Below are 21,404 nucleotides of genomic sequence, written 5' to 3'. Positions count from 1 at the left end.
GTTTTTACTGGAGCAATCTAGGTAAAGTACCTTGCTCAAGGGTACAGCAGCAGTGTCCCCCCCACCTGGGATTGAACCCACGACCCTCCGGTCAAGAGTCCAGAGCCCTGACCACTACTCCACACTGCTGCCCCTGTATTTAATGTTGGATTGTACATTTTCAGTTTTGTTTAGTGTATGAGGTGAACTGTAAAGCGGTTGTAATTCAATATGCTGCAATATTCAGCTGGTTTCGTTCGACTGTGAAGCAAAACGAGGTTTATAATGCAGAACTTTGGCACAGCTGTTTTAGTGCAGCTCAAATGTTCTGTAATCTGGTGTTTAGTGTCTTAAGTTCTGAGTCAAACCCCGAAATAAGGTTCCAGTGTTTCTGTGATGAGATCACGGAATCTCGCGCCAGGCGTGGCGTCCGATAACGCATGAGGAGATGTTCCATGCTGCCTTCCTTCTGAGAAACACGCCCCCCCTGAACCTGCTTGAAATCAGATCCTGCTGTGAAACTTAACAAAACCTGCGCGCGGAGTCTGAAAACCATCTAGAGAAGTAGGATTGTGTTCAGCCAGCTGGGTTTCTGCATCGCTGTGTGGTCCAGTGGTTATAGAAAAGGGCTTGTAACCAGGAGGTCCCGGGTTCAAATCCCACCTCAGCCACTGACTCACTGTGTGACCCTGAGCGAGTCGCTTCACCTCCTTGTGCTCCGTCTTTCGGGTGAGGCGTAGTTGTAAGTGACTCTGCAGCTGATGCATAGTTCACACACCCTAGTCTCTGTAAGTCACCTTGGATAAAGGCGTCTGCTAAATAAACTAATAATAATAATCTCTGTGTTGTCGGTTTTTTTAATTTTGTGCCTCCTTCCTCCAGATCTACAAGATCGGTCAGGGTTACCACACCAAGGACGGCAAGCTGATGAAGAACAACGCGTCCACGGAGTACGATCTCTCCAACAAGAGCATCAACCCTCTGGTGAGCAGGGAGGGGGGGTCCGCAGCCCCTGGGACGCCCCGTCGAGCTGGGCTCGCTCGTCTGGGACCTGCGTAGCAGGGTTCAAAAATGTCTTGCTTCCTGTGAACGGACCATTATTATTATTTATTTCTTAGCCGACGCCCTTATCCAGGGCGACTTACAATTGTTACAAGATATCGCATTATTTCTTTCTTCTGATGTTTTTGGATCTGTATGTCCCTACAGAATATAACCCCAAGCATTGCTCTTGTCTGTTTTTGATGTGTGGGCGACTCGCTGATTTTAACAGCAGCATTGTTAACACTTTGAACAGCGTTGGGCCCTGCAGTAACAGGAAGTCGTGGTTCTGTCTTTCTCTGACAGGGAGGCTTCGTGCACTACGGGGAGGTCACCAATGACTTCGTCATGCTCAAGGGCTGCGTTATTGGAACCAAGAAGAGAGTCCTCACTCTCCGCAAGGTGAGGTCACACTTGGCTACTTTATTTATTTCCTAGATGCCCTTATCCAGGGCGACTTACAATTGTTACAAGATATCACATTATTTTTACATACAATTTCCCATTTATACAGTTGGGTTTTTACTGGAGCAATCTAGGTAAAGTACCTTGCTCAAGGGTACAGCAGCAGTGTCCTCCACCTGGGATTGAACCCACGACCCTCCGGTCAAGAGTCCAGAGCCCTAACCACTACTCCACACTGCTGCCCAGTTTTTACATTCAATTACCCATTTATACAGTTGGGTTTTTACTGTGTAAATTTCCACCTGTGAGGCACTTTCTCTTCTGAGCTCTCCTCCTTCGCAGGACAGCGAGAGTCTCTTAAGTTCGGTAGAAGATGCTGGTTTTGTTTTGCTTGCGTTCGGCTTCTCTGACCGTGAACTCAAGACTTTACATCTAGAGCAGGATGGGCGGTTCTGTTTTGAGGGCTCTGGCAGTTCACTTTTTCTAAAGGCTGTTTCGTTTTCTCTCGACCCCCTTTCCAGTCCCTGCTGGTGCAGACGAAGCGTCGCGCCCTGGAGAAGATCGACCTGAAGTTCATAGACACCACCTCCAAGTTCGGACACGGACGCTTCCAGACCGCCGAAGAGAAGAAGGCGTTCATGGTGAGTAGAGAGAGACGCACGCAGCGGGTGCAGGGCTGTGGACAGAGACGGACGCGACACCCCACCTGTCCTCCTCCGTGACTGTGTCCACTTTCACGCGTTACAAACTCCACCAGGCAGAGTCCTTAAGTCACGTCTACATTTACAATCTGTTTGGCAGCAACTACACTTGTTTTGCTGATCTAGATCTGTGCTCCCTGTCAAAGAATTAGAACTGTTTTAACCCTTCGTGGGTCCAGCGTCGGACCAGGTGCGACCTTTACAGTTTTTCATCATCGGTCTGATCATCAGAAAGACGTCAAGCACAGGTCTCTAGCCGTTTGATCTCCAGAAAAAGCAGAGGAAACATTTCAATAGCCGAGTGAGAGCGAGAGAAGCCGAAAAGGGGGACTTTACAAATCAGCTACTTTACAAATCCGCTACTTTCACCCCTTTCCCAATAAAGCAAGCCCCACAACTTTACTGGTAAAGTTACCATCTAGTTTATTTTGCTGTTTCGTGTGGCTAATGTATTCTCTTTTTTTCTCAACAGGGACCACTCAAAAAGGACCGAATCCTCAAGGAGGAGACTGCGTGAACCCAGAGACCCCCTCTCTCATCTTTCTCTGGTTTATATAAAGTCTTTCTGCAGTAGTACTGCAGGCTGTCCCAATAAAAAAGAAATTAAAACCTTTTAAACACTCTCTGGGTTTTCTTCTCTCGTGTCGTGTGTTTGTTTCCTTGTGTGTGGAGCTTCAGAGTTGATAAATGCAGCGAGTTCTGAACTAGATCAGTCAGGTGAGCCTTTTTCGGCTTGTGCCTTCGTTGGTCGCATTTGACTGACCAACTTCGTAGAATCAGTTTTAGCTGCAGATGCATAACTAGGTAATCTAGTTGTGAAAGCCTGCCTGTTTTAAAGCCACACATTCATGTAGAGTTTGGGTGTTTCTGGACTGTGTCGCTGGGGTCCGAGGACTGGTCTGTTTAAATCTCAGCTTGGTTTTTCACAGTGATTTGTAGAGCTAGGTTGCTTGTACATATCCTGCAATTTTAAATAACTTGACCTGTGGTGTTGTCCCACAATCCCTCTCTGGCCTCAAGCACACAGTATTTGTTTAGTTAGCAGACGCCTTTTATCCAAGGCAACTTGGAGGCTAGGGTGTGTGAACTATGCATCAGCTGCAGAGTCACTTACAACTACGTCTCACCCGAAAGACGGAGCACAAGGAGGTGAAGTGACTTGCTCAGGGTCACACAGTGAGTCAGTGGCTGAGGTGGGATTTGAACCCGGGACCTCCTGGTTACAAGCCCTTTTCTTTAATCACTGGGACCACACAGCCTCCTTGTATCCTTGCTGTGTTGGTTCCTCTGTGTGAGTCTTGCTTGCTGTACTGAACGCTCCTCGCTCTCAAAGCTGTGCACCTGCGCTTTGGCATTGGTTAGATAACGCAGCTGTGGTAAGGAATTCGATCTGCTAGAGTAAGTGTAGTATTTATTACAGAAAATACTACATGCTGTAGAAAACTGCAGTACTATAAACCAGGGACTAATAGACTATAAAACACTACACAATATGATAGCGAGTGTTAGATTGGGGCTCTAGCGTCCTCTATAACCGATTCACATGGGGATTATAAATGTGTTTTTGGGGCTCTTGCAGCCCTGTAGGGAGGGAGGAGGAAACATTTTTTCCTAAAGGTGTTAAACTTGTGAAATTTGGATGCAGTGACAAATTCAAACATTTTCACAAGCCAGAACACTGCCTATAGAATTAGCTAACGTGTGCAAACGGGTTAGCCAGCAGTGTGCCCGGACTGCTGCAGTGAACGTTAATCAGAATTGGGTTTAGACCGCTTCATCACAGCTCTAACATAAACTCTAACCCCGTTCAGCGCTGAAAACATTTCTGATTGAAGCCATTCTGCGTGCAGCGACCTCGTTAACCGTTTACAGCAGCCGATGCAACCGCAGGTTCGTCCCAGGACGGTTTAAAGCGGGATGGGACAGTCAAGCCCCTGATGCATTACAGGCGCCATTTCTGGAGCCCACTCAGCACTGAATACATTGCGGAGATCCTGTGCTGCAGCCCCCAGGATATACCGGTATTATTTTTTTTAATAACCATACAACATATCTTTAATATAAACTGACTGTTATTTATGTTTGATCACGTCGAGAAACATTTTGCCAGGGCGACCCGCGCTTTGAAAAAAGCTCTACGGGCTCCAGAAATGGCGCCACGTGTGACATCACTGTCCTATCCTTCCTTATATAGCCTTAGGGTTTGTCCAATCAGGTTAGACGTTTCATTGACGCGCTGTTTAGATAAATCACCAATCGCAATCGAAGCTTAAATTGAGCCGCAGCAAAATAAACCAATCAGCAGCGGCGAGATGACGTGCTGGCCAATCAAACGTTACCAATGAGCGGACCAACCTGGCCAACCTTTTGGTAGGCGGGTGTCTAAAACGGTCCAATAGAAGGCTTGAAACGCCTGAGTGGCAGGTGGTTTGTCCAGTTGTGTTCGGCAGTTGGGTTGCTAAGAGACGGCGGTTGAACCCGAAGAAATGGCTCGAAGTTGGTAAACAGAAAAAGCTGAACGGATTTATATATAAATTAAGAAATTAATAAACGAGACTTTGCAAACCGTAGAGCGAGGTTTTGAATACGGCTCCCGTTAGCAGTTGCCATGGTGAAACTGAGAGCGAAGTGTATAGTGGCAGGTAAGTTTGTCAAATATTATTATTATTATTATTATTATTATTATTATTATTATTTATTTCTCAGCAGGTTTGTCTGTTTCTGAATAAATAAACCTGCCGCGAGTCGTACATAATAATACCCTGTACATGTTTTATTTTCTCTCTGTCTCCATAAAATTACATCTGTCTAGAATTACTAAGATTTCCAGAGTGAAAAACGTTGTTTTTTTTTTCAATTTATTGATGCTGTAGCAACTTGGAAGCAGTTTGAATGAAATATATATAATATATATAATATATAATTGCTTTGGCAACACTGTGGAAAATAAGTCGTGCCAATAAAGCACTTTGAATTGAAAAAAAAAATGAAACATTTAAGTACTACTGTGATTCTTGAAATAAATTAATAATAATAATAATAATAATAATAATAATAATAATAATAATAATAATAATAATAATAATAACACAGTCGTGACTGTAAAATTAACCCTTGGGCGTGTAGAGATATTTAAAAGTCCGTTATATATATATTTAAAAAAAAAGTCTGTGTTACAAAAACACAACCTGACTTGGGAAGCGCCACTTCCGACGTAAAATAAAACAAAACAACGTAACGACGTAACGCAGAGCAGACGCACGTTGGTTACGTGACGAGGAGGGCTTTTTATACGTGACCTATCATAACAGACGCTTGAAAAAAGAAGAGAAACGTGACGTCTCAGCACCGGGTTCCATTTACCAGACCTTGCTTCCGCTGCTTTCACCTGCAGCAGCAGGAGGTTATTGATTAAGAACATAAGAACATACGAAAGTTTCCAAACGAGAGGAGGCCCCATTCAGCCCATCTTGCTCGTTTGGTTGTTAGTAGCTTATTGATCCCAGAATCTCATCAAGCAGCTTCTTGAAGGATCCCAGGGTGTCAGCTTCAACAACATTACTGGGGAGTTGGTTCCAGACCCTCACAATTCTCTGTGTAAAAAAGCGCCTCCTATTTTCTGTTCTGAATGCCCCTTTATCTAATTTGTGACCCCTGGTCCTTGTTTCTTTTTTCAGGTCCCCTGGGTCGACATTGTCAATACCTTTTAGGATTTTGAATGCTTGAATCAGATCGCCGCGTAGTCTTCTTTGTTCAAGACTGAATAGATTCAATTCTTTTAGCCTGTCTGCATACAACATGCCTTTTAAACCCGGGATAATTCTGGTTGCTCTTCTTTGCACTCTTTCTAGAGCAGCAATATCCTTTTTTGTAACGAGGTGACCAGAACTGAACACAATATTCTAGGTGAGGTCTTCCTAATGCATTGTAAAGTTTTAACATTACTTCCCTTGATTTAAATTCAACACAATATATCCGAGCATCTTGTTGGCCTTTTTTATTGCTTCCCCACATTGTCTAGATGAAGACATTTCTCAGTCAACATAAACTCCTAGATCTTTATCAAAGATCTTCAATTTCAGTATTTCCCATATGATATTTATAATGCACGTTTTTATTGCCCCCAAATGGAGGTGTTGTGTGTGTGTGTGTGTGTGTGTGTGTGTGTGTGTGTGTGTGTGTGTGTGTGTGTGGAGGTGTGGCTTGGTTGTTATATTGTTGTAAGCTTCTCCTTTCTTTGTAGGTGATGCTGCGGTTGGAAAGAGTGCTTTGACTCAGCTGCTTCGAAGCGATGGGGCTCACTTTCAGAAGAACTACACAATGGTACTACGGGTTCACACGCAGGCAGTGGACAACAAAAATGGAAACCCCAATGTAAAGTCGCTCAACAGGGCGTTGGGCCGCTCTGCTATCCCGCTCTGTGGAGTCCTCGTCGGACCGGTTTTGATGAAACTGGCCGCTCGCGCCCCAGGTTGAAATCCGCAGTCAGTTGATCTGCAGTCGCTCGCCTGTTCTGCCTTTGCGCTTGGAATGAACGCACGGATATCACGATCCTGGAGTATGCGCTTCCGCCCGCTGTTGCCCTTTGCTGATGATGTCATTCCCTCGGAGTTCCATGCCACGCCTTAGACACCGCTGCTCGTGAAACATCAGCAAGTTGAGCTGTCTCGGTCACTGAAGCTCCTGCCAAACGCACCCCCGACAGTCACCCCTCTTTCAAAGCCACCGAGGTCTCCTCTTGCAGCCATGCTAGCCAGAATTCTAGGCAACCAGGCCTGTCCAGCATTTTTCTACCTGCCCCTAAGCATGCTGGGATGTGATTTGCTTAATTAACACAGGAGCCACACCTGTGTGGAAGCCCTTGCTTTCAATATACTTGCCTCATTCACCCAGGGGTTTCCATTTTTTTGTCCACTACCTGTAGTACAGCCCATGTATGTCATCTGACACCCCATGGAGGATTTGTGCCAATGCTATTGTATGTGGCTGTAACGTCTTTATCAAACTCCAGTTAAGAGTAGTGTTTGTTTAACAGTTTTGATTTGAGGGGCACAGCTCCGGTCCTGGAACGTAACTCCACGTCAGGTTTTAGAGTTTACCAATTAAATCCTTAACAGATTAATTGTATAGCTGTGACAATTATCTGGGCTAGAATGGGCCTCGCTGTTTGCTGCAGCTCCAAAGGCTGCTACACACCAGACAGGATGAGACGCAGCGAACTGAACCTATACTTCAAAATGCTTGAGCGTTATTTTTCGTTCTGTCACAATATGTCTAGTAACTGGACAGGACTTGCACCCTTAAGCTGTCCTTTCTTTCCTTTGCTGTCTTCCACAGTGAAACCCCTCTGGTCTCGCCACATTCTCCTGGGGTTTTTCTCTGGAGTCATTTTTGTACATTTCGTCACAATTCTGTTTGAAATCCTCCGTGTCTTAACTGTAATACGGCTTGAAATCCCGCTAACAAGCCTCCATCCTGATTGTAATCTCGTTTTAAATCTCTCAAGCGGAGTCTCCAATAGAAATGCAGGAATGGGCTGTCACTCAGCAGTTGGGGGGCGGGTTTGAAGTATTCAGAACGAATCACTGATAGATGCTAGTCAGGAAGGCGGGACATTGCCCAGCAGCATTGGGAAATGCGTTTATTATTTTTGTAGTAGGTTTTTATTTTTTAATGGGGGAAAAGGGTAAAGTCAACGTGAATTGATGAACCATTTCCACAGTTTTTACAGATTTATATTGGTTTTGATGTGAAACTGAGCCCATGTCAAAGCATCTTGTAGTTTTCCTTGCATCGCGTGTGTGTGTGTGTGTGTGTGTGTGTGTGTGTGTGTGTGTCGCTTCAGGGGGGTGTGGTCATGTCTCTGTGAAAGTTTCCTGTCGCCCGATGAAAAACTGCATTGCGTCTGTTGTGTAGCAGCTTTTACAGACCCTAAAAAGAACCCGTACCCAGGACTTCAGCTGGTAGATCCTGCTGTTTCCCCAGGCAGATCACCTCTGAGGCATTCAGAACTGCAGTTCAGTGTTCAGCGTGTTCTGTGTCTAACCCTAACTTCTCGTCGTTATTATCTTTTCTCAGACCGCAGGAGTGGAGATTGTGGTCAAAGCTGTAAGCATCCCTGACAGCAGTGACAGCGTGGTGAGTTCATCCATTATTTATTGATACAGAACTGGGCAGACACATGGCAAATGACATTTAATAGAGAAAAGTGTAAAGTATTGCACGCAGGCAATAAAAATGTGCATTATAAATATCATATGGGAGATACTGAAATTGAAGATCTATGGTAAAGATCTAGGAGTTTATGTTGACTCAGAAATGTCTTCATCTAGACAGGGAAGCTGTAAAAAAGGCCAACAAGATGCTCGGATATATTGTGATGAATTTAAATCAAGGGAAGTAATGTTAAAACTTTACAATGCATTAGTAAGACCTCACCTAGAATATTGTGTTCAGTTCTGGTCGCCTCGTTACAAAAAGGATATTGCTGCTCTAGAAAGAGTGCAAAGAAGAGCAACCAGAATTATCCCGGGTTTAAAAGGCATGTCGTATGCAGACAGGCTAAAAGAATTGAATCTGTTCAGTCTTGAACAAAGAAGACTACGCGGCGATCTGATTCAAGCATTCAAAATCCTAAAAGGTATAGACAATGTCAACCCAGGGGACTTTTTCGACCTGAAAAAAGAAACCAGGGGTCAGAAATGGAGATTAGATAAAGGGGCATTCAGAACAGAAAATAGGAGGCACTTTTTTTACACAGAGAATTGTGAGGGTCTGGAACCAACTCCCCAGTAATGTTGTTGAAGCTGACACCCTGGGATCCTTCAAGAAGCTGCTTGATGAGATTCTGGGATCAATAAGCTACTAACAACCAAACGAGCAAGATGGGCTGAATGGGGCCTCCTCTCGTTTGTAAACTTTCTTATATCTGTGAGCGATACATCAGTGGTCTAAAACTGATTAGAGCAAACTTGAAACTGGCCAGCAATCTCAGTTCCTAACCATGGAGAAATGCCTGGCATTAAAGGAGTCAGAGGCTGGGTAGTTTAACATCTTTCCTTCTGGTTTGAATCCAGCTCGGGGTCACGTGTGAAATGAGTTTTATTAAGGCAGATCACGTGACCAGCAGAGTCTTGCACAGTGTGTTTCACCTCAGAGAGCAGCGAGGGTTATTCCCACAGGGGGTGTGAGCTGTGCTTCAGCTGCAGAGTCACTTACAACAACGTCTCACCCGAAAGACGGAGCACAAGGAGGTTAAGTGACTTGCTCAGGGTCACACAGTGAGTCAGTGGCTGAGGAGGGATTTGAACCGGGGACCTCCTGGTTACAAGCCCTTTTCTTTAACCACTGGACCACACAGCCTCATCTTTATGCACAAGTCAGTCAGCAGAATGCCAAGGTTATGTGTGCGTGTGTTTGGAAGTAAATAGAGTCACTTAGAAATATAAATGGCTGTTGGACTCTGTTGATATAAAACAGAAGAACCCCAGTGGTTTTTATTTAGGCATTTCTGTATGTGTTGATTGATTCAGACAGCCTGCATGCACATCAAGCCCTCCTCCTCTCTCGCTCTGTGAATACTGCAAGGTGGCTCTCTGGATCAATAAAGGGGGGGGGAAATGAAAGAGTTTACAAAAAGCACCTTTTTTATACCGTGAAGGACATTTCCCGAAAAGGACATGAGCACGCTGTTTATAAAACGCAGAGGAGAGCAATACATTGTTATTAAAGATTGCACTTTTTAATTTGGAACCTGTCAACGGTGTCAGCACCTCTGGGCGCAGTGATAATGAGAGAGGTGCTCCCCCCCTGTCCTGCGGCTTCTCATCCTTTCCCTTCCCCTGCCCAGCTATAATCAAGCCTGGCTCCCATGTGAAAGGAGTGCGGTCCTCTCCCATTGAGATCTGTAAGGGGGACGCCAGCATGCTGCTTCTTTCAGCCAATGCCGTTGTCCCGGACTTTCATGAGCACCGCCTTCGCACCGCGGTGAACGCTCATGCCGAGAAGATTGTGAAGTTGGATTTGCTGTTTATCTGTGGTGCTGTTGTAATTTTAAAGATGTGAAGCAGTGCTGTCTGAGTTCGACGCGTGTTTCGATGAAAGGTCTTTTCAAACTGTTGCACAGGTTGTGCTTCAGGGAATGGCTTTGTGATTGGCAATGCCAGTTAGGAGGATTTCTTGGTGCAGCATTTTAAAAGGATATGTAGAAATGTAAGTGTGAAAGACAGACAGACAGACAGACAGACAGACAGAGCACCTCCACAAGCCCCACAATCACAGACAGACACAGACAGACAGACAGAGCACCTCCACATACCCCACATTCACAGACAGACAGACAGACAGACAGAGCACCTCCACATGCCCCACATTCACAGACAGACAGACAGAGCACCTCCACATGCCCCACATTCAGACAGACAGACAGACAGACAGAGCACCTCCACATGCCCCACATTCAGACAGACAGACAGACAGACAGAGCACCTCCACATACCCCACATTCACAGACAAAGCACCTCCACATACCCCACATTCACAGACAGACAGACAGACAGAGCACCTCCACATGCCCCACATTCACAGACAGACAGACAGACAGAGCACCTCCACATGCCCCACATTCACAGACAGACAGACAGACAGACAGACAGAGCACCTCCACATACCCCACATTCACAGACACAGACAGACAGACAGAGCACCTCCACATACCCCACATTCACAGACAGACAGACAGAGCACCTCCACATGCCCCACATTCACAGACAGACAGACAGAGCACCTCCACATACCCCACATTCACAGACAGACAGACAGACAGACAGACAGACAGACAGAGCACCTCCACATGCCCCACATTCACAGACAGACAGACAGAGCACCTCCACATACCCCACATTCACAGACAGACAGACAGACAGACAGACAGACAGACAGAGCACCTCCACATGCCCCACATTCAGACAGACAGACAGACAGACAGAGCACCTCCACATACCCCACATTCACAGACAAAGCACCTCCACATACCCCACATTCACAGACAGACAGACAGACAGAGCACCTCCACATACCCCACATTCACAGACAGACAGACAGACAGACAGAGCACCTCCACATACCCCACATTCACAGACAGACAGACAGAGCACCTCCACATGCCCCACATTCACAGACAGACAGACAGAGCACCTCCACATACCCCACATTCACAGACAGACAGACAGACAGAGCACCTCCACATGCCCCACATTCACAGACAGACAGACAGACAGACAGAGCACCTCCACATGCCCCACATTCACAGACAGACAGACAGACAGACAGACAGAGCACCTCCACATTCCCCCTCATTCACACTCTCTGCTTTTTCCACATTTGTAACAAAACATTTCTGGGTTTTACGAAACCTGTTCAGCTGTGTTCTCTAATGTTCCTCGCTCAATCATGTGAAGATCTGGATTTACCCCTGACTTCACATTCGGTATAAACATCTGTAGGAACAAAAAATGCTTGTTTAAGCACTCCACCTCAGCACTGGTACATGGGAACTGCACCAGCCTTACACAGTTACCTGCAAAACTGGGATACAAATGAATTTCTCCGATTTTGCACCCGTTTCATGTTTTGTATTTAATGTGTGTATAAAATAGAAACCGCTAACACAGCCTTGCTTGTCATTTGCCAAGGCAGCGGTGTGGAGTAGTGGTCAGGGCTCTGGACTCTTGACCGGAGGGTCGTGGGTTCAATCCCAGGTGGGGGGGGACACTGCTGCTGTACCCTTGAGCAAGGTACTTTACCTAGATTGCTCCAGTAAAAACCCAACTGTATAAATGGGGAATTGTATGTAGAAATAATGTGATATCTTGTAAGAATTGTAAGTCGCCCTGGATAAGGGCATCTAAGAAATAAAGGAGGCTGTGTGGTCCAGTGGTTAAAGAAAGGGGCTTGTAACCAGGAGGTCCCCGGTTCAAATCCCACCTCAGCCACTGACTCACTGTGTGACCCTGAGCAAGTCACTTCACCTCCTTGTGCTCCGTCTTTCGGGTGAGACGTAGTTGTAAGTGACTCTGCAGCTGATGCATAGTTCACACACCCCAGTCTCTGTAAGTCGCCTTGGATAAAGGCGTCTGCTAAAAAAAATATATATATAATAATAATAATAATGTTTTGCGCTGAAGAATGCAGTAGATAACGGGTCCGAGCGTGCGAGACCCTGTCAGAAGGAATAAGCAGGGCTGCCCAGAGTAACTCCCTGATGTCTGTCTCTTCAGGAGCTGTATCTCTTTGACTCTGCTGGAAAGGAGGTCTTCATGGACATGCTTGAGAAGCAGGTAAGGGAGGCTTCCTGAGGCTTGTGGCTCATGCATTAGAAACACACAGAAAGGGGCTTTTCAGAACCAGAGCACTGGCCAGTATGTACAGCTGTGGACACAGGCCCTGCATCACTCTGTAGAATCAGCTTCAGAAAGTCCAGTGAAAGCTGCTGAATGATGTCACGGTAACGTAGTGAATTACACACCGCTTTGTAGTTTCCTCATATACTTAACAAAAAAAACAGTAGGAAAATGTGACATTTTGAAGCGCTAACTATACTGTTGAGGAACCTAACTAACAACCTGGACGGCTAAGCCGTTTACCAGTTACAAAACCACTTTCACACCATTACACAACAACCATACACAAAAGATTTAAACAGTACCTTTTCCTAGCCCCTAGCCTCTAGCCTCTAGCCCCTAGCATCTAGCCCCTAGCCCCTAGCTTCTGGCCTCTAGCCCCTTGCCTCTAGCCCCTAGCCCCTAGCTTCTGGCCTCTAGCCCCTAGCCCCTAGCCTCTAGCCCCTAGCCTCTAGCCTCTAGCCTCTAGCCCCTAGCTTCTGGCCTCTAGCCCCTAGCCCCTAGCTTCTGGCCTCTAGCCCCTAGCCTCTAACTCCTAGCCCCTAGCCCGCAGCCCCTAGCCTCTAGCCTCTAACTCCTAGCCCCTAGCTTCTGGCCTCTAGCCCCTAGCTTCTGGCCTCTAGCCCTATCCTCTAGCCCCTAGCCTCTAGCCTCTAGCCCCTAGCCCCTAGCCTCTAGCCCCTAGCCTCTAACCTCTCGCCACTAGCCTTCACTCTGACTGCAGACTGCCTAGAACAAACATGTTTTCCTGGTTTAAATACCTGCTAATTGCAGGCAGGTGGCATTCATTTATTATTAGAGCGAGGTGTGGCTCCCTCCCATGGCATTCTGGGAGATGTAGTCTTTTTGCCCCTCCTTGACTACATCTTCCCCCTCTGGTCTGTTTATATATAATGAATAGATGTGTTTGAAGGAGACAACATGTCTGTTAATTTATCAAAACTAGAACAACCAAGTGAAATACATTCCAGGTGACTTCAGCAGTCTGTTTATGATGACGATGATTCAGCTGTGGAATATGGTGACTCTGTAGAAGACTCTGAATGCCTCGAGGAATTCCCTTTCTCCTCGGATCTGGTCTGCCTCCGCTCATGGCTTGGTGTTGTGCCGCTAACAGTCCGCTGTGTCTCTGCAGTGGGGGGAGCCGTCAGTCCTCTGCCTGGTGTTTGATGTCACCAGCGAGCCCTCCTTCAAAAGCTGTGCCAAGTGGCTGGACCAGGTCCGAGCGCAGTGCCACAGCCTGCAGCTGCCAGGTGAGAGACCCTGCTGATCAGAACCCATCAAAGGGTTAGAGCTCAGAGGAGCTCTCTTAATAAGAACCCATCAAAGGGTTAGAGCTCAGAGGAGCTCTCTGAATAAGAACCCGTCAAAGGGTTAGAGCTCAGAGGAGCTCTCTGAATAAGAACCCATCAAAGGGTTAGAGCTCAGAGGAGCTCTCTGAATAAGAACCCATCAAAGGGTTAGAGCTCAGAGGAGCTCTCTGAATAAGAACCCATCAAAGGGTTAGAGCTCAGAGGAGCTCTCTGAATAAGAACCCATCAAAGGGTTAGGGATCAGAGGAGCTCTCTGAATAAGAACCCATCAGAGGGTTAGGGATCAGAGGAGCTCTCTGAATAAGAACCCATCAAAGGGTTAGAGCTCAGAGGAGCTCTCTGAATAAGAACCCATCAGAGGGTTAGGGATCAGAGGAGCTCTCTGAATAAGAACCCATCAGAGGGTTAGAGCTCAGAGGAGCTCTCTGAATAAGAACCCATCAGAGGGTTAGGGATCAGAGGAGCTCTCTGAATAAGAACCCATCAGAGGGTTAGAGCTCAGAGGAGCTCTCTGAATAAGAACCCATCAGAGGGTTAGGGATCAGAGGAGCTCTCTGAATAAGAACCCATCAAAGGGTTAGAGCTCAGAGGAGCTCTCTGAATAAGAACCCATCAGAGGGTTAGGGATCAGAGGAGCTCTCTGAATAAGAACCCATCAGAGGGTTAGAGCTCAGAGGAGCTCTCTGAATAAGAACCCATCAGAGGGTTAGGGATCAGAGGAGCTCTCTGAATAAGAACCCATCAAAGGGTTAGGGATCAGAGGAGCTCTCTGAATAAGAACCCATCAAAGGGTTAGAGCTCAGAGGAGCTCTCAATAAGAACCCATCACAGGGTTAGAGCTCACCTTTGAGTTTGGGGTGGGGTGTGGGGGGTGAGGAGGGGGGTCAATGTGTTTTTTAAAATCTGGTTCTAGGGGAGCTACCATGGATTTTCCTTCAAACGCCCTCTACAAAGTGCCCTGTTTACCAGTGGCAGCAGCGTGGAGTAGCGGTCAGGGCTCTGGACTCTTGACCGGAGGGTCGTGGGTTCAATCCCAGGTGGGGGGACACTGCTGCTGTACCCTTGAGCAAGGTACTTTACCTAGATTGCTCCCGTAAAAAACCCAACTGTATAAATGGGGAATTGTATGTAAAAATAATGTGATATCTTGTAACAATTGTAAGTCGCCCTGGATAAGTGAAATGTTGAAGTGAATTGCCTTTGCCTGGCTCTTGCTCTGAAGCAGGGCCCCCAGCGTGTGTCATTTTCTTATACGTGTCTGTCTGCCATGCAGGGGTTCTGGTGGGAAATAAGACAGATTTGTCTGCAAGGCGTGCCGTGGAATTCACAACCGCTCAGGAGTGGGCTTCGAACCAGGGACTGGAGTACTGTGAAACATCCGCAGTGAGTATCCCATCTGACTGGCAGGGAAACGAGAACCTGTGTTTAAAAGGGGAAGATCTGGGGATATCCTTCTATGTGATTCGACTCGATTCTCTTCATTTTAGTTTGAAACCTTGCCTGAGGAAACGGGAGGAATCCTTGTTCAAAGGTTTTGGGTCTGAGAGTAACCTCCCCTCTAATTTGAACACCGAGAGAGTAAAATGTATTTTCAGGGGGTACATGGGGTACATGTCCTGCAAGGATCTTTATCAACTCTTTAAATTATTATTATTATTATTTATTTCTTAGCAGACGCCCTTATCCAGGGCGACTTACAATCGTAAACAAAAATACATTTCAAGAATCACAGTGCAAGTAATAATACAATTCCCGATCACCGCTCGCATCCAGTTCAAGACTCTTGTACTCGCCCTACAGATGCCTTGACCAGACTGCAACCAGCTACCTCCAGACCCTCATCTCTCCCTACACCCCCACTCGACCTCTCCGCTCCGCCTGCACTAGAAGACTGGCTCTACCTCCGCTACGCTCCCCTGCCTCCAGAGCCCGCTCCTTCTCCACCCTCACCCAGGTGGAATGACCTTCCTACAGATGTCAGGACTGCCCAGTCCCTGACCACCTTCCGGCGCCTCCTCAAGACTCACCTCTTCAAAGAGCACCTGTAGAACTCCTCTGTTTGTATCCTGGGACACTATCACCCTTCATTTAAATATGCTTTATTTTGCTCTTATCTGCCCCCTATTTTACTGCATTTAATCCTGTAATTCAGAATACTGTAATCTGCCAAGTGTTTAACCTGTAGTACTTTGTATTTAATCACATCCTGATGTAACTATCACTATTTAATCATATCCTGATGTAACTATCACTATTATCTGCTGTATTATTGAATTGTGGTTTGTCACACTTGAACAAAAGTTATTGTATTTCTTGCTCTCATTGTATTACTTGTATTGTAACACTTGAAATGTATTTGCTTACGATTGTAAGTCGCCCTGGATAAGGGCGTCTGCTAAGAAATAAATAAATAATAATAATAATTAAGAGCAAGATAAATACAATGACTTCGGTTCTAGCAAGTACAAGAATATGACAAAATCCGATTCAATAACGGAGCAGATAACAGTGTCAGTGATAGTTACATCAGGATATAATTAAATACAAAACACTACAGATTAAATAACACTTGTGACAGATTACAGTACTCTGAAGTACAGGATTAAATGCAGTAAAATAGGGGGCAGATAAGAGCAAGCAAATCGCATTTAAGGAAGAGTGATAAAGTGTCCAGAGGGAAAAGAGGAGTTTCTACAGGTGCTGTCTGAAGAGGTGAGTCTTGAGGAGGCGCCGGAAGGTGGTCAGGGACTGGGCAGTCCTGACATCTGTAGGAAGGTTATTCCACCTGGGTGAGGGTGGAGAAGGAGCGGGCTCTGGAGGCAGGGGAGCGTAGCGGAGGTAGAGCCAGTCTTCTAGTGCAGGAGGAGCGGAGAGGTCGAGTGGGGGTGTAGGGAGAGATGAGGGTCTGGAGGTAGCTGGGTGCAGTCTGGTCAAGGCATCTGTAGGGCGAGTACAAGAGTCTTGAACTGGATGCGAGCGATAATGGATGAAAAATGATTATTATAACATTCATTGCACTCAGTGAACGCGTTAAAACTTCAGTATAAAGCCGTACAGATAAATAAAGTAAGGAAATGCATTAAGAAGTTGTTTTATATAACAGGCACCTCTTTATTAGCGGTTGCCTCTGATGGTTCCAGTTGGATTTCTAGCTAGATTTTACGCTTCAACCTGTGCAGCTTCAATTTTTAATTATTCTTGCTGTGGTTGGATGCAAAGACAACAGGGCCAGCCAGAGATTGGATCATGTTTGTCGGGTTGGTTCCGTTTCCTAGCAACTGAAGACATTGCATTCTGGGAGATGTAGTTGTTAGTGGAAGTTTTAGGGGAGACAGACAAGCTGTGCAGCAAAATTGTATAATTTGTATGCATTCAATTTAAATTTAGTGTGTGTTTCTGATTTCTGATAGGCAGGTACACATCTTATCTGGACCGCTGGTACTAGTGTTACGTCTTCCTGTAGACTTACAGTATGCATTTTGTAGTTTCTTTGATTAGTTCTGTCTCAATCCTAAAAGTCTAGGTTATGCAAAACTTTGGAGACAGCTGTATACACAACAGAGGAGAAGATGGGATTGGAGTTTTGGGTTGATTTCTCATGTGATTTTTATAATCAATGTCAGACTAGATTACAGGCAGAAATATCTGTTTTTCATGAACAGTGGTTAAACATTCATGACAATGGATTTGCCACACTCCCATTCAACAAAATTATGTTCTTCTTATGTTCTTAAAATCATGAACCAGGTTGTATTTGTATCCCAGATCGCTGTGGGGAGAGCCTCGTATCTCAATATGAGATGGTGGTAGGTTATAACAAGTTAATAACAATCTCTTTCCTGACTTCTCTCTCAAGAACATAAGAAAGTTTCCAAACGAGAGGAGGCTCCATTCGGACCATCTTTGCTCGTTTGGTTGTTAGTAGCTTATTGATCCCAGAATCTCATCAAGCAGCTTCTTGAAGGATCCCAGCAGTGTGGAGTAGTGGTTAGGGCTCTGGACTCTTGACCGGAGAGTCGTGGGTTCAATCTCAGGTGGGGGAAACTGCTGCTGTACCCTTGAGCAAGGTACTTTACCTAGATTGCTCCAGTAAAAACCCAACTGTATAAATGGGGAATTGTATGTAAAAATAATGTTGTAACAATTGCCCTGGATAAGGGCGTCTGCTAAGAAATAAATAATAATAATAATAATCCCAGGGTGTCAGCTTCAACAACATTACTGGGGAGTTGGTTCCAGACCCTCACAATTCTCTGTGTAAAAAATGTGCCTCCTATTTTCTGTTCTGAATGCCCCTTTATCTAATCTCCATTTGTGACCCCTGGTTTCTTTTTTCAGGTCGAAAAAGTCCCCTGGGTCGACATTGTCTATACCTTTTAGGATTTTGAATGCTTGAATCAGATCACCGCGTAGTCTTCTTTGTTCAAGACTGAATAGATTCAATTCTTTGAGCCTGTCTGCATACGACATGCCTTTTAAATCCGGGATAATTCTGGTCGCTCTTCTTTGCACTCTTTCTAGAGCAGCAATATCCTTTTTTTTTGCAGAAAGAGATGGAGAATTACGAAGCCCCGTTTCAGAGCCTGGCTCAGGCCTTTCACAGGATCTACCAGGAGAGGCTGGAAGTCATCCAGTCACTCGCCTAGCAGAGAGACGAGAGAGGAGCTTCGGACGGAAGAAACATTCCGGCCTTCACTGGAGACTCCGGAGGGAACGTCGCATTGGCTCTGGCGCCCCCGGGGGGTTGGGGGAGGCAAAACCAGCAGGGACTGCTCCTCCTCATCGCACCACAGCGACCCCTGCTGGCCGGGCTCCCAGTGAACTGCATCTCACAGATGACAAGGACGGGTTCCCAAGAAGACTTCATCAAAAGTTAACAAAATTAAAACTAATTTGCAATTTCTAATATGCTGATGTTGGTGTATTATTATAAAATCTGTCTATTTGTTTAAATTTATTTTCTTAGCAGACGCCCTTATCCAGGGCGACTTACAATTCTTACTCTAGTGCCTTCATCAGCGTGATTGAAACTAAACTGAGTCCAGCAGACCAGCTCTAGTTTGGGGCTCTAGTGCCTTCATCAGCGTGATTGAAACTAAACTGAGTCCAGCAGACCAGCTCTAGTTTGGGGCTCTAGTGCCTTCATCAGCGTGATTGAAACTAAACTGAGTCCAGCAGACCAGCTCTAGTTTGGGGCTCTAGTACAATTACCCATTTATACAGTTGGGTTTTTACTGGAGCAATCTAGGTAAAGTACCTTGCTCAAGGGTACAGCAGCAGTGTCCCCCCCACCTGGGATTGAACCCACAACCCTCCGGTCAAGAGTCCAGAGCCCTAACCACTGCTCCACACTGCTGTAACATGTTTCATAGGGGAGATAATAATTGCTCTGTGTTTAAATCATAAAATCGCAAAAACTTGAGAGTGTAGAAATGTGAGGGGTCCATTCATGGCTTCTCCTGTTCCTAGGAGCTGGCTGATCTCAAACCCTTCTCTTGGAAAGGATCCCAATGATTCAGAAGAGTAAGAAGCTATTCAATTCAGACAGGGCAGGATGTGTGTGATTATATATCCCTTTCAGTCACAGTGTGTGTAATATTTCCATGTTAAGTTCCCTATCTATGTATCTGTTTTATAATGTATGTGCTTGCTTGTTGTTTTTTTAATCTGTCTTCCTGCAGTGGTTTAGAGAAGGGTTTCCCAATCTTGGTCTCTAATGGGTTTCATTCCAACTGAGTTATCAATTCCTTTAATTAAACTGTTCATCAGCACCTGCAACTTTTAGGAGCGGAGAACCATACAAAAGTTCTAATTAAGCGTATTATTGGTTAAATGAAGGGTTTAATTAAATAATTAAGAGCTCAGTTGGAACCAGAAGACAGATTCAGAAAATAGGAGGCACTTTTTTACACAGAGAATCGTGAGGGTCTGGAACCAACTCCCCAGTAATGTTGTTGAAGCTGACACCCTGGGATCCTTCAAGAAGCTGCTTGATGAGATTCTGGGATCAATAAGCTACTAACAACCAAACGAGCAAAGATGGGCCGAATGGGGCCTCCTCTCGTTTGGAAACTTTCTTATGTTCTAAGACCCAGGGGGTCCCCAGAACCAGGATTGGGATACCCTGGTTTAGAGGACAGCTATCCAACCCCAGCGCAAGAGAGCACTCATTTCAAAAAGATCTTTGAAACTTTAAAAGTGTATACGTTTTAAAAAGTTGTCGGGATGTTAACAATGAAAATACAAATCTTCACGCTAAGCCATTGGCTGGATAGCGTGATGGAGCATTAAGCTGGCTGATTCAGATGCATGCTTACTGGTATCATTGTGATGCCCTTCAGCACAGAACCAGTACACTGTAGAGCCACTGACTGCACTGCATGCTTTGAAGACCATTCGAGACGGACTGGCACCAAACAGGAGATTTCTGGGATTCCCAGGACACTGAAGATACCTGCAGGCTGTCTTAAGGAAGTTGTCTGGTGATGCGATATTCCCATCCGCCCCTGTGGCTTCAGTATCTCTCTGAGTCTCTTTTGGTGTATGTGTGTGTGTGTGTGTGTGTGTGATTTCAACGCACAGCCCAGCAGAGCCTGGCTTGAAAATTGATTGTAAGAGGCGTGCTTGGCATGGAAATGGATTCCCCTCCTCCTCTCTCCCCCCCCTCCTCCTCCTCCTCCCTCTCTCTCTCTCTTCCCTGCTACCCCCCAGCTCTGCTGGTTATACAGGCATCAGCAGTTATGTGGTTCAAACCACATTAACCATTGCAGTGAATGACTAACACAGGGCCCTGAAAGCCAGAAGAACTTAAGAAAGTTTACAAACGAGAGGAGGCCATTCGGCCCATCTTGCTCGTTTGGTTGTTAGTAGCTTATTGATCCCAGAATCTCCTCAAGCAGCTTCTTGAAGGATCCCAGGGTGTCAGCTTCAACAACATTACTGGGGAGTTGGTTCCAGAGCCTCACAATTCTCTGTGTAAAAAAAGTGCCTCCTATTTTCTGTTCTGAATGCCCCTTTATCTAATCTCCATTTGTGACCCCTGGTTTCTTTTTTCAGGTCCCCCGGGTTGACATTGTCAATACCTTTTAGGATTTTGAATGCTTGAATCAGATCGTCGCGTAGTCTTCTTTGTTCAAGACTGAATAGATTCAGTTATTTTAGCCTGTCTGCATACGACATGCCTTTTAAACCCGGGATAATTCTGGTCGCTCTTCTTTGCACTCTTTCTAGAGCAGCAATATCCTTTTTGTAACGAGGTGACCAGAACTGAACACAATATTCTAGATGAGGTCTTACTAAGGCATGACCTCTGATCTTGATTAATTGGATTCATCCAATCAATCAATCAAAACCCGTTATTGATCCAGATTAGTCCATCAGGAACAAATGTTCGTTTCCAATGACGACCTGACAAGAGGCTGACAGAACCTCATCAAACACGATCAATGAGGAGTAAAAACACAGAAAACTGAAGCAACGCAGCAGGTACAGATGTCAGGCAACAGCGAGTCGACCCTGCGGCTGAAAGCAGCCTCGGAGATGACTTGTTGGAGCTTTTGTTGAAA

General features: G+C 45.7%; 2 protein-coding genes and 1 non-coding gene across 3 annotated transcripts; all 3 read left to right on the top strand.

Annotated features, from left to right (window-relative positions):
- Positions 1 to 364: 364 nt before the first annotated feature.
- LOC131734609 (small nucleolar RNA U83B) lies at positions 365 to 459 on the top strand. Its single transcript, XR_009327052.1, has one exon. It is a non-coding gene; the product is annotated as a small nucleolar RNA U83B (small nucleolar RNA).
- Positions 460 to 811: 352 nt separating this feature from the next.
- On the top strand, positions 812 to 2,744 carry LOC131734608 (large ribosomal subunit protein uL3-like). The gene is made up of 4 exons (XM_059021396.1): positions 812 to 963; positions 1,327 to 1,422; positions 1,947 to 2,066; positions 2,599 to 2,744. Exons 1-4 carry the CDS (start codon positions 907 to 909, stop codon positions 2,641 to 2,643), a joined length of 318 nt encoding a protein of 105 aa, XP_058877379.1. The 5' UTR covers positions 812 to 906; the 3' UTR covers positions 2,644 to 2,744.
- A 1,823-nt stretch (positions 2,745 to 4,567) lies between these two features.
- Positions 4,568 to 18,745, top strand: LOC131734607 (intraflagellar transport protein 27 homolog). The gene is made up of 7 exons (XM_059021395.1): positions 4,568 to 4,768; positions 6,370 to 6,449; positions 8,205 to 8,264; positions 12,404 to 12,463; positions 13,662 to 13,779; positions 15,113 to 15,222; positions 18,387 to 18,745. The coding sequence occupies exons 1-7, from the start codon at positions 4,735 to 4,737 to the stop codon at positions 18,483 to 18,485; spliced, it is 561 nt and encodes a 186-aa protein (XP_058877378.1). The 5' UTR covers positions 4,568 to 4,734; the 3' UTR covers positions 18,486 to 18,745.
- Positions 18,746 to 21,404: the final 2,659 nt, after the last annotated feature.

This window comes from Acipenser ruthenus, unplaced genomic scaffold (assembly GCF_902713425.1).
Source record: "Acipenser ruthenus unplaced genomic scaffold, fAciRut3.2 maternal haplotype, whole genome shotgun sequence".
NCBI lineage: Eukaryota > Metazoa > Chordata > Actinopteri > Acipenseriformes > Acipenseridae > Acipenser > Acipenser ruthenus.
The sequence above is the reverse complement of the archived record's forward strand: the minus strand, read 5'-3'. Positions and strand labels throughout refer to the sequence as shown.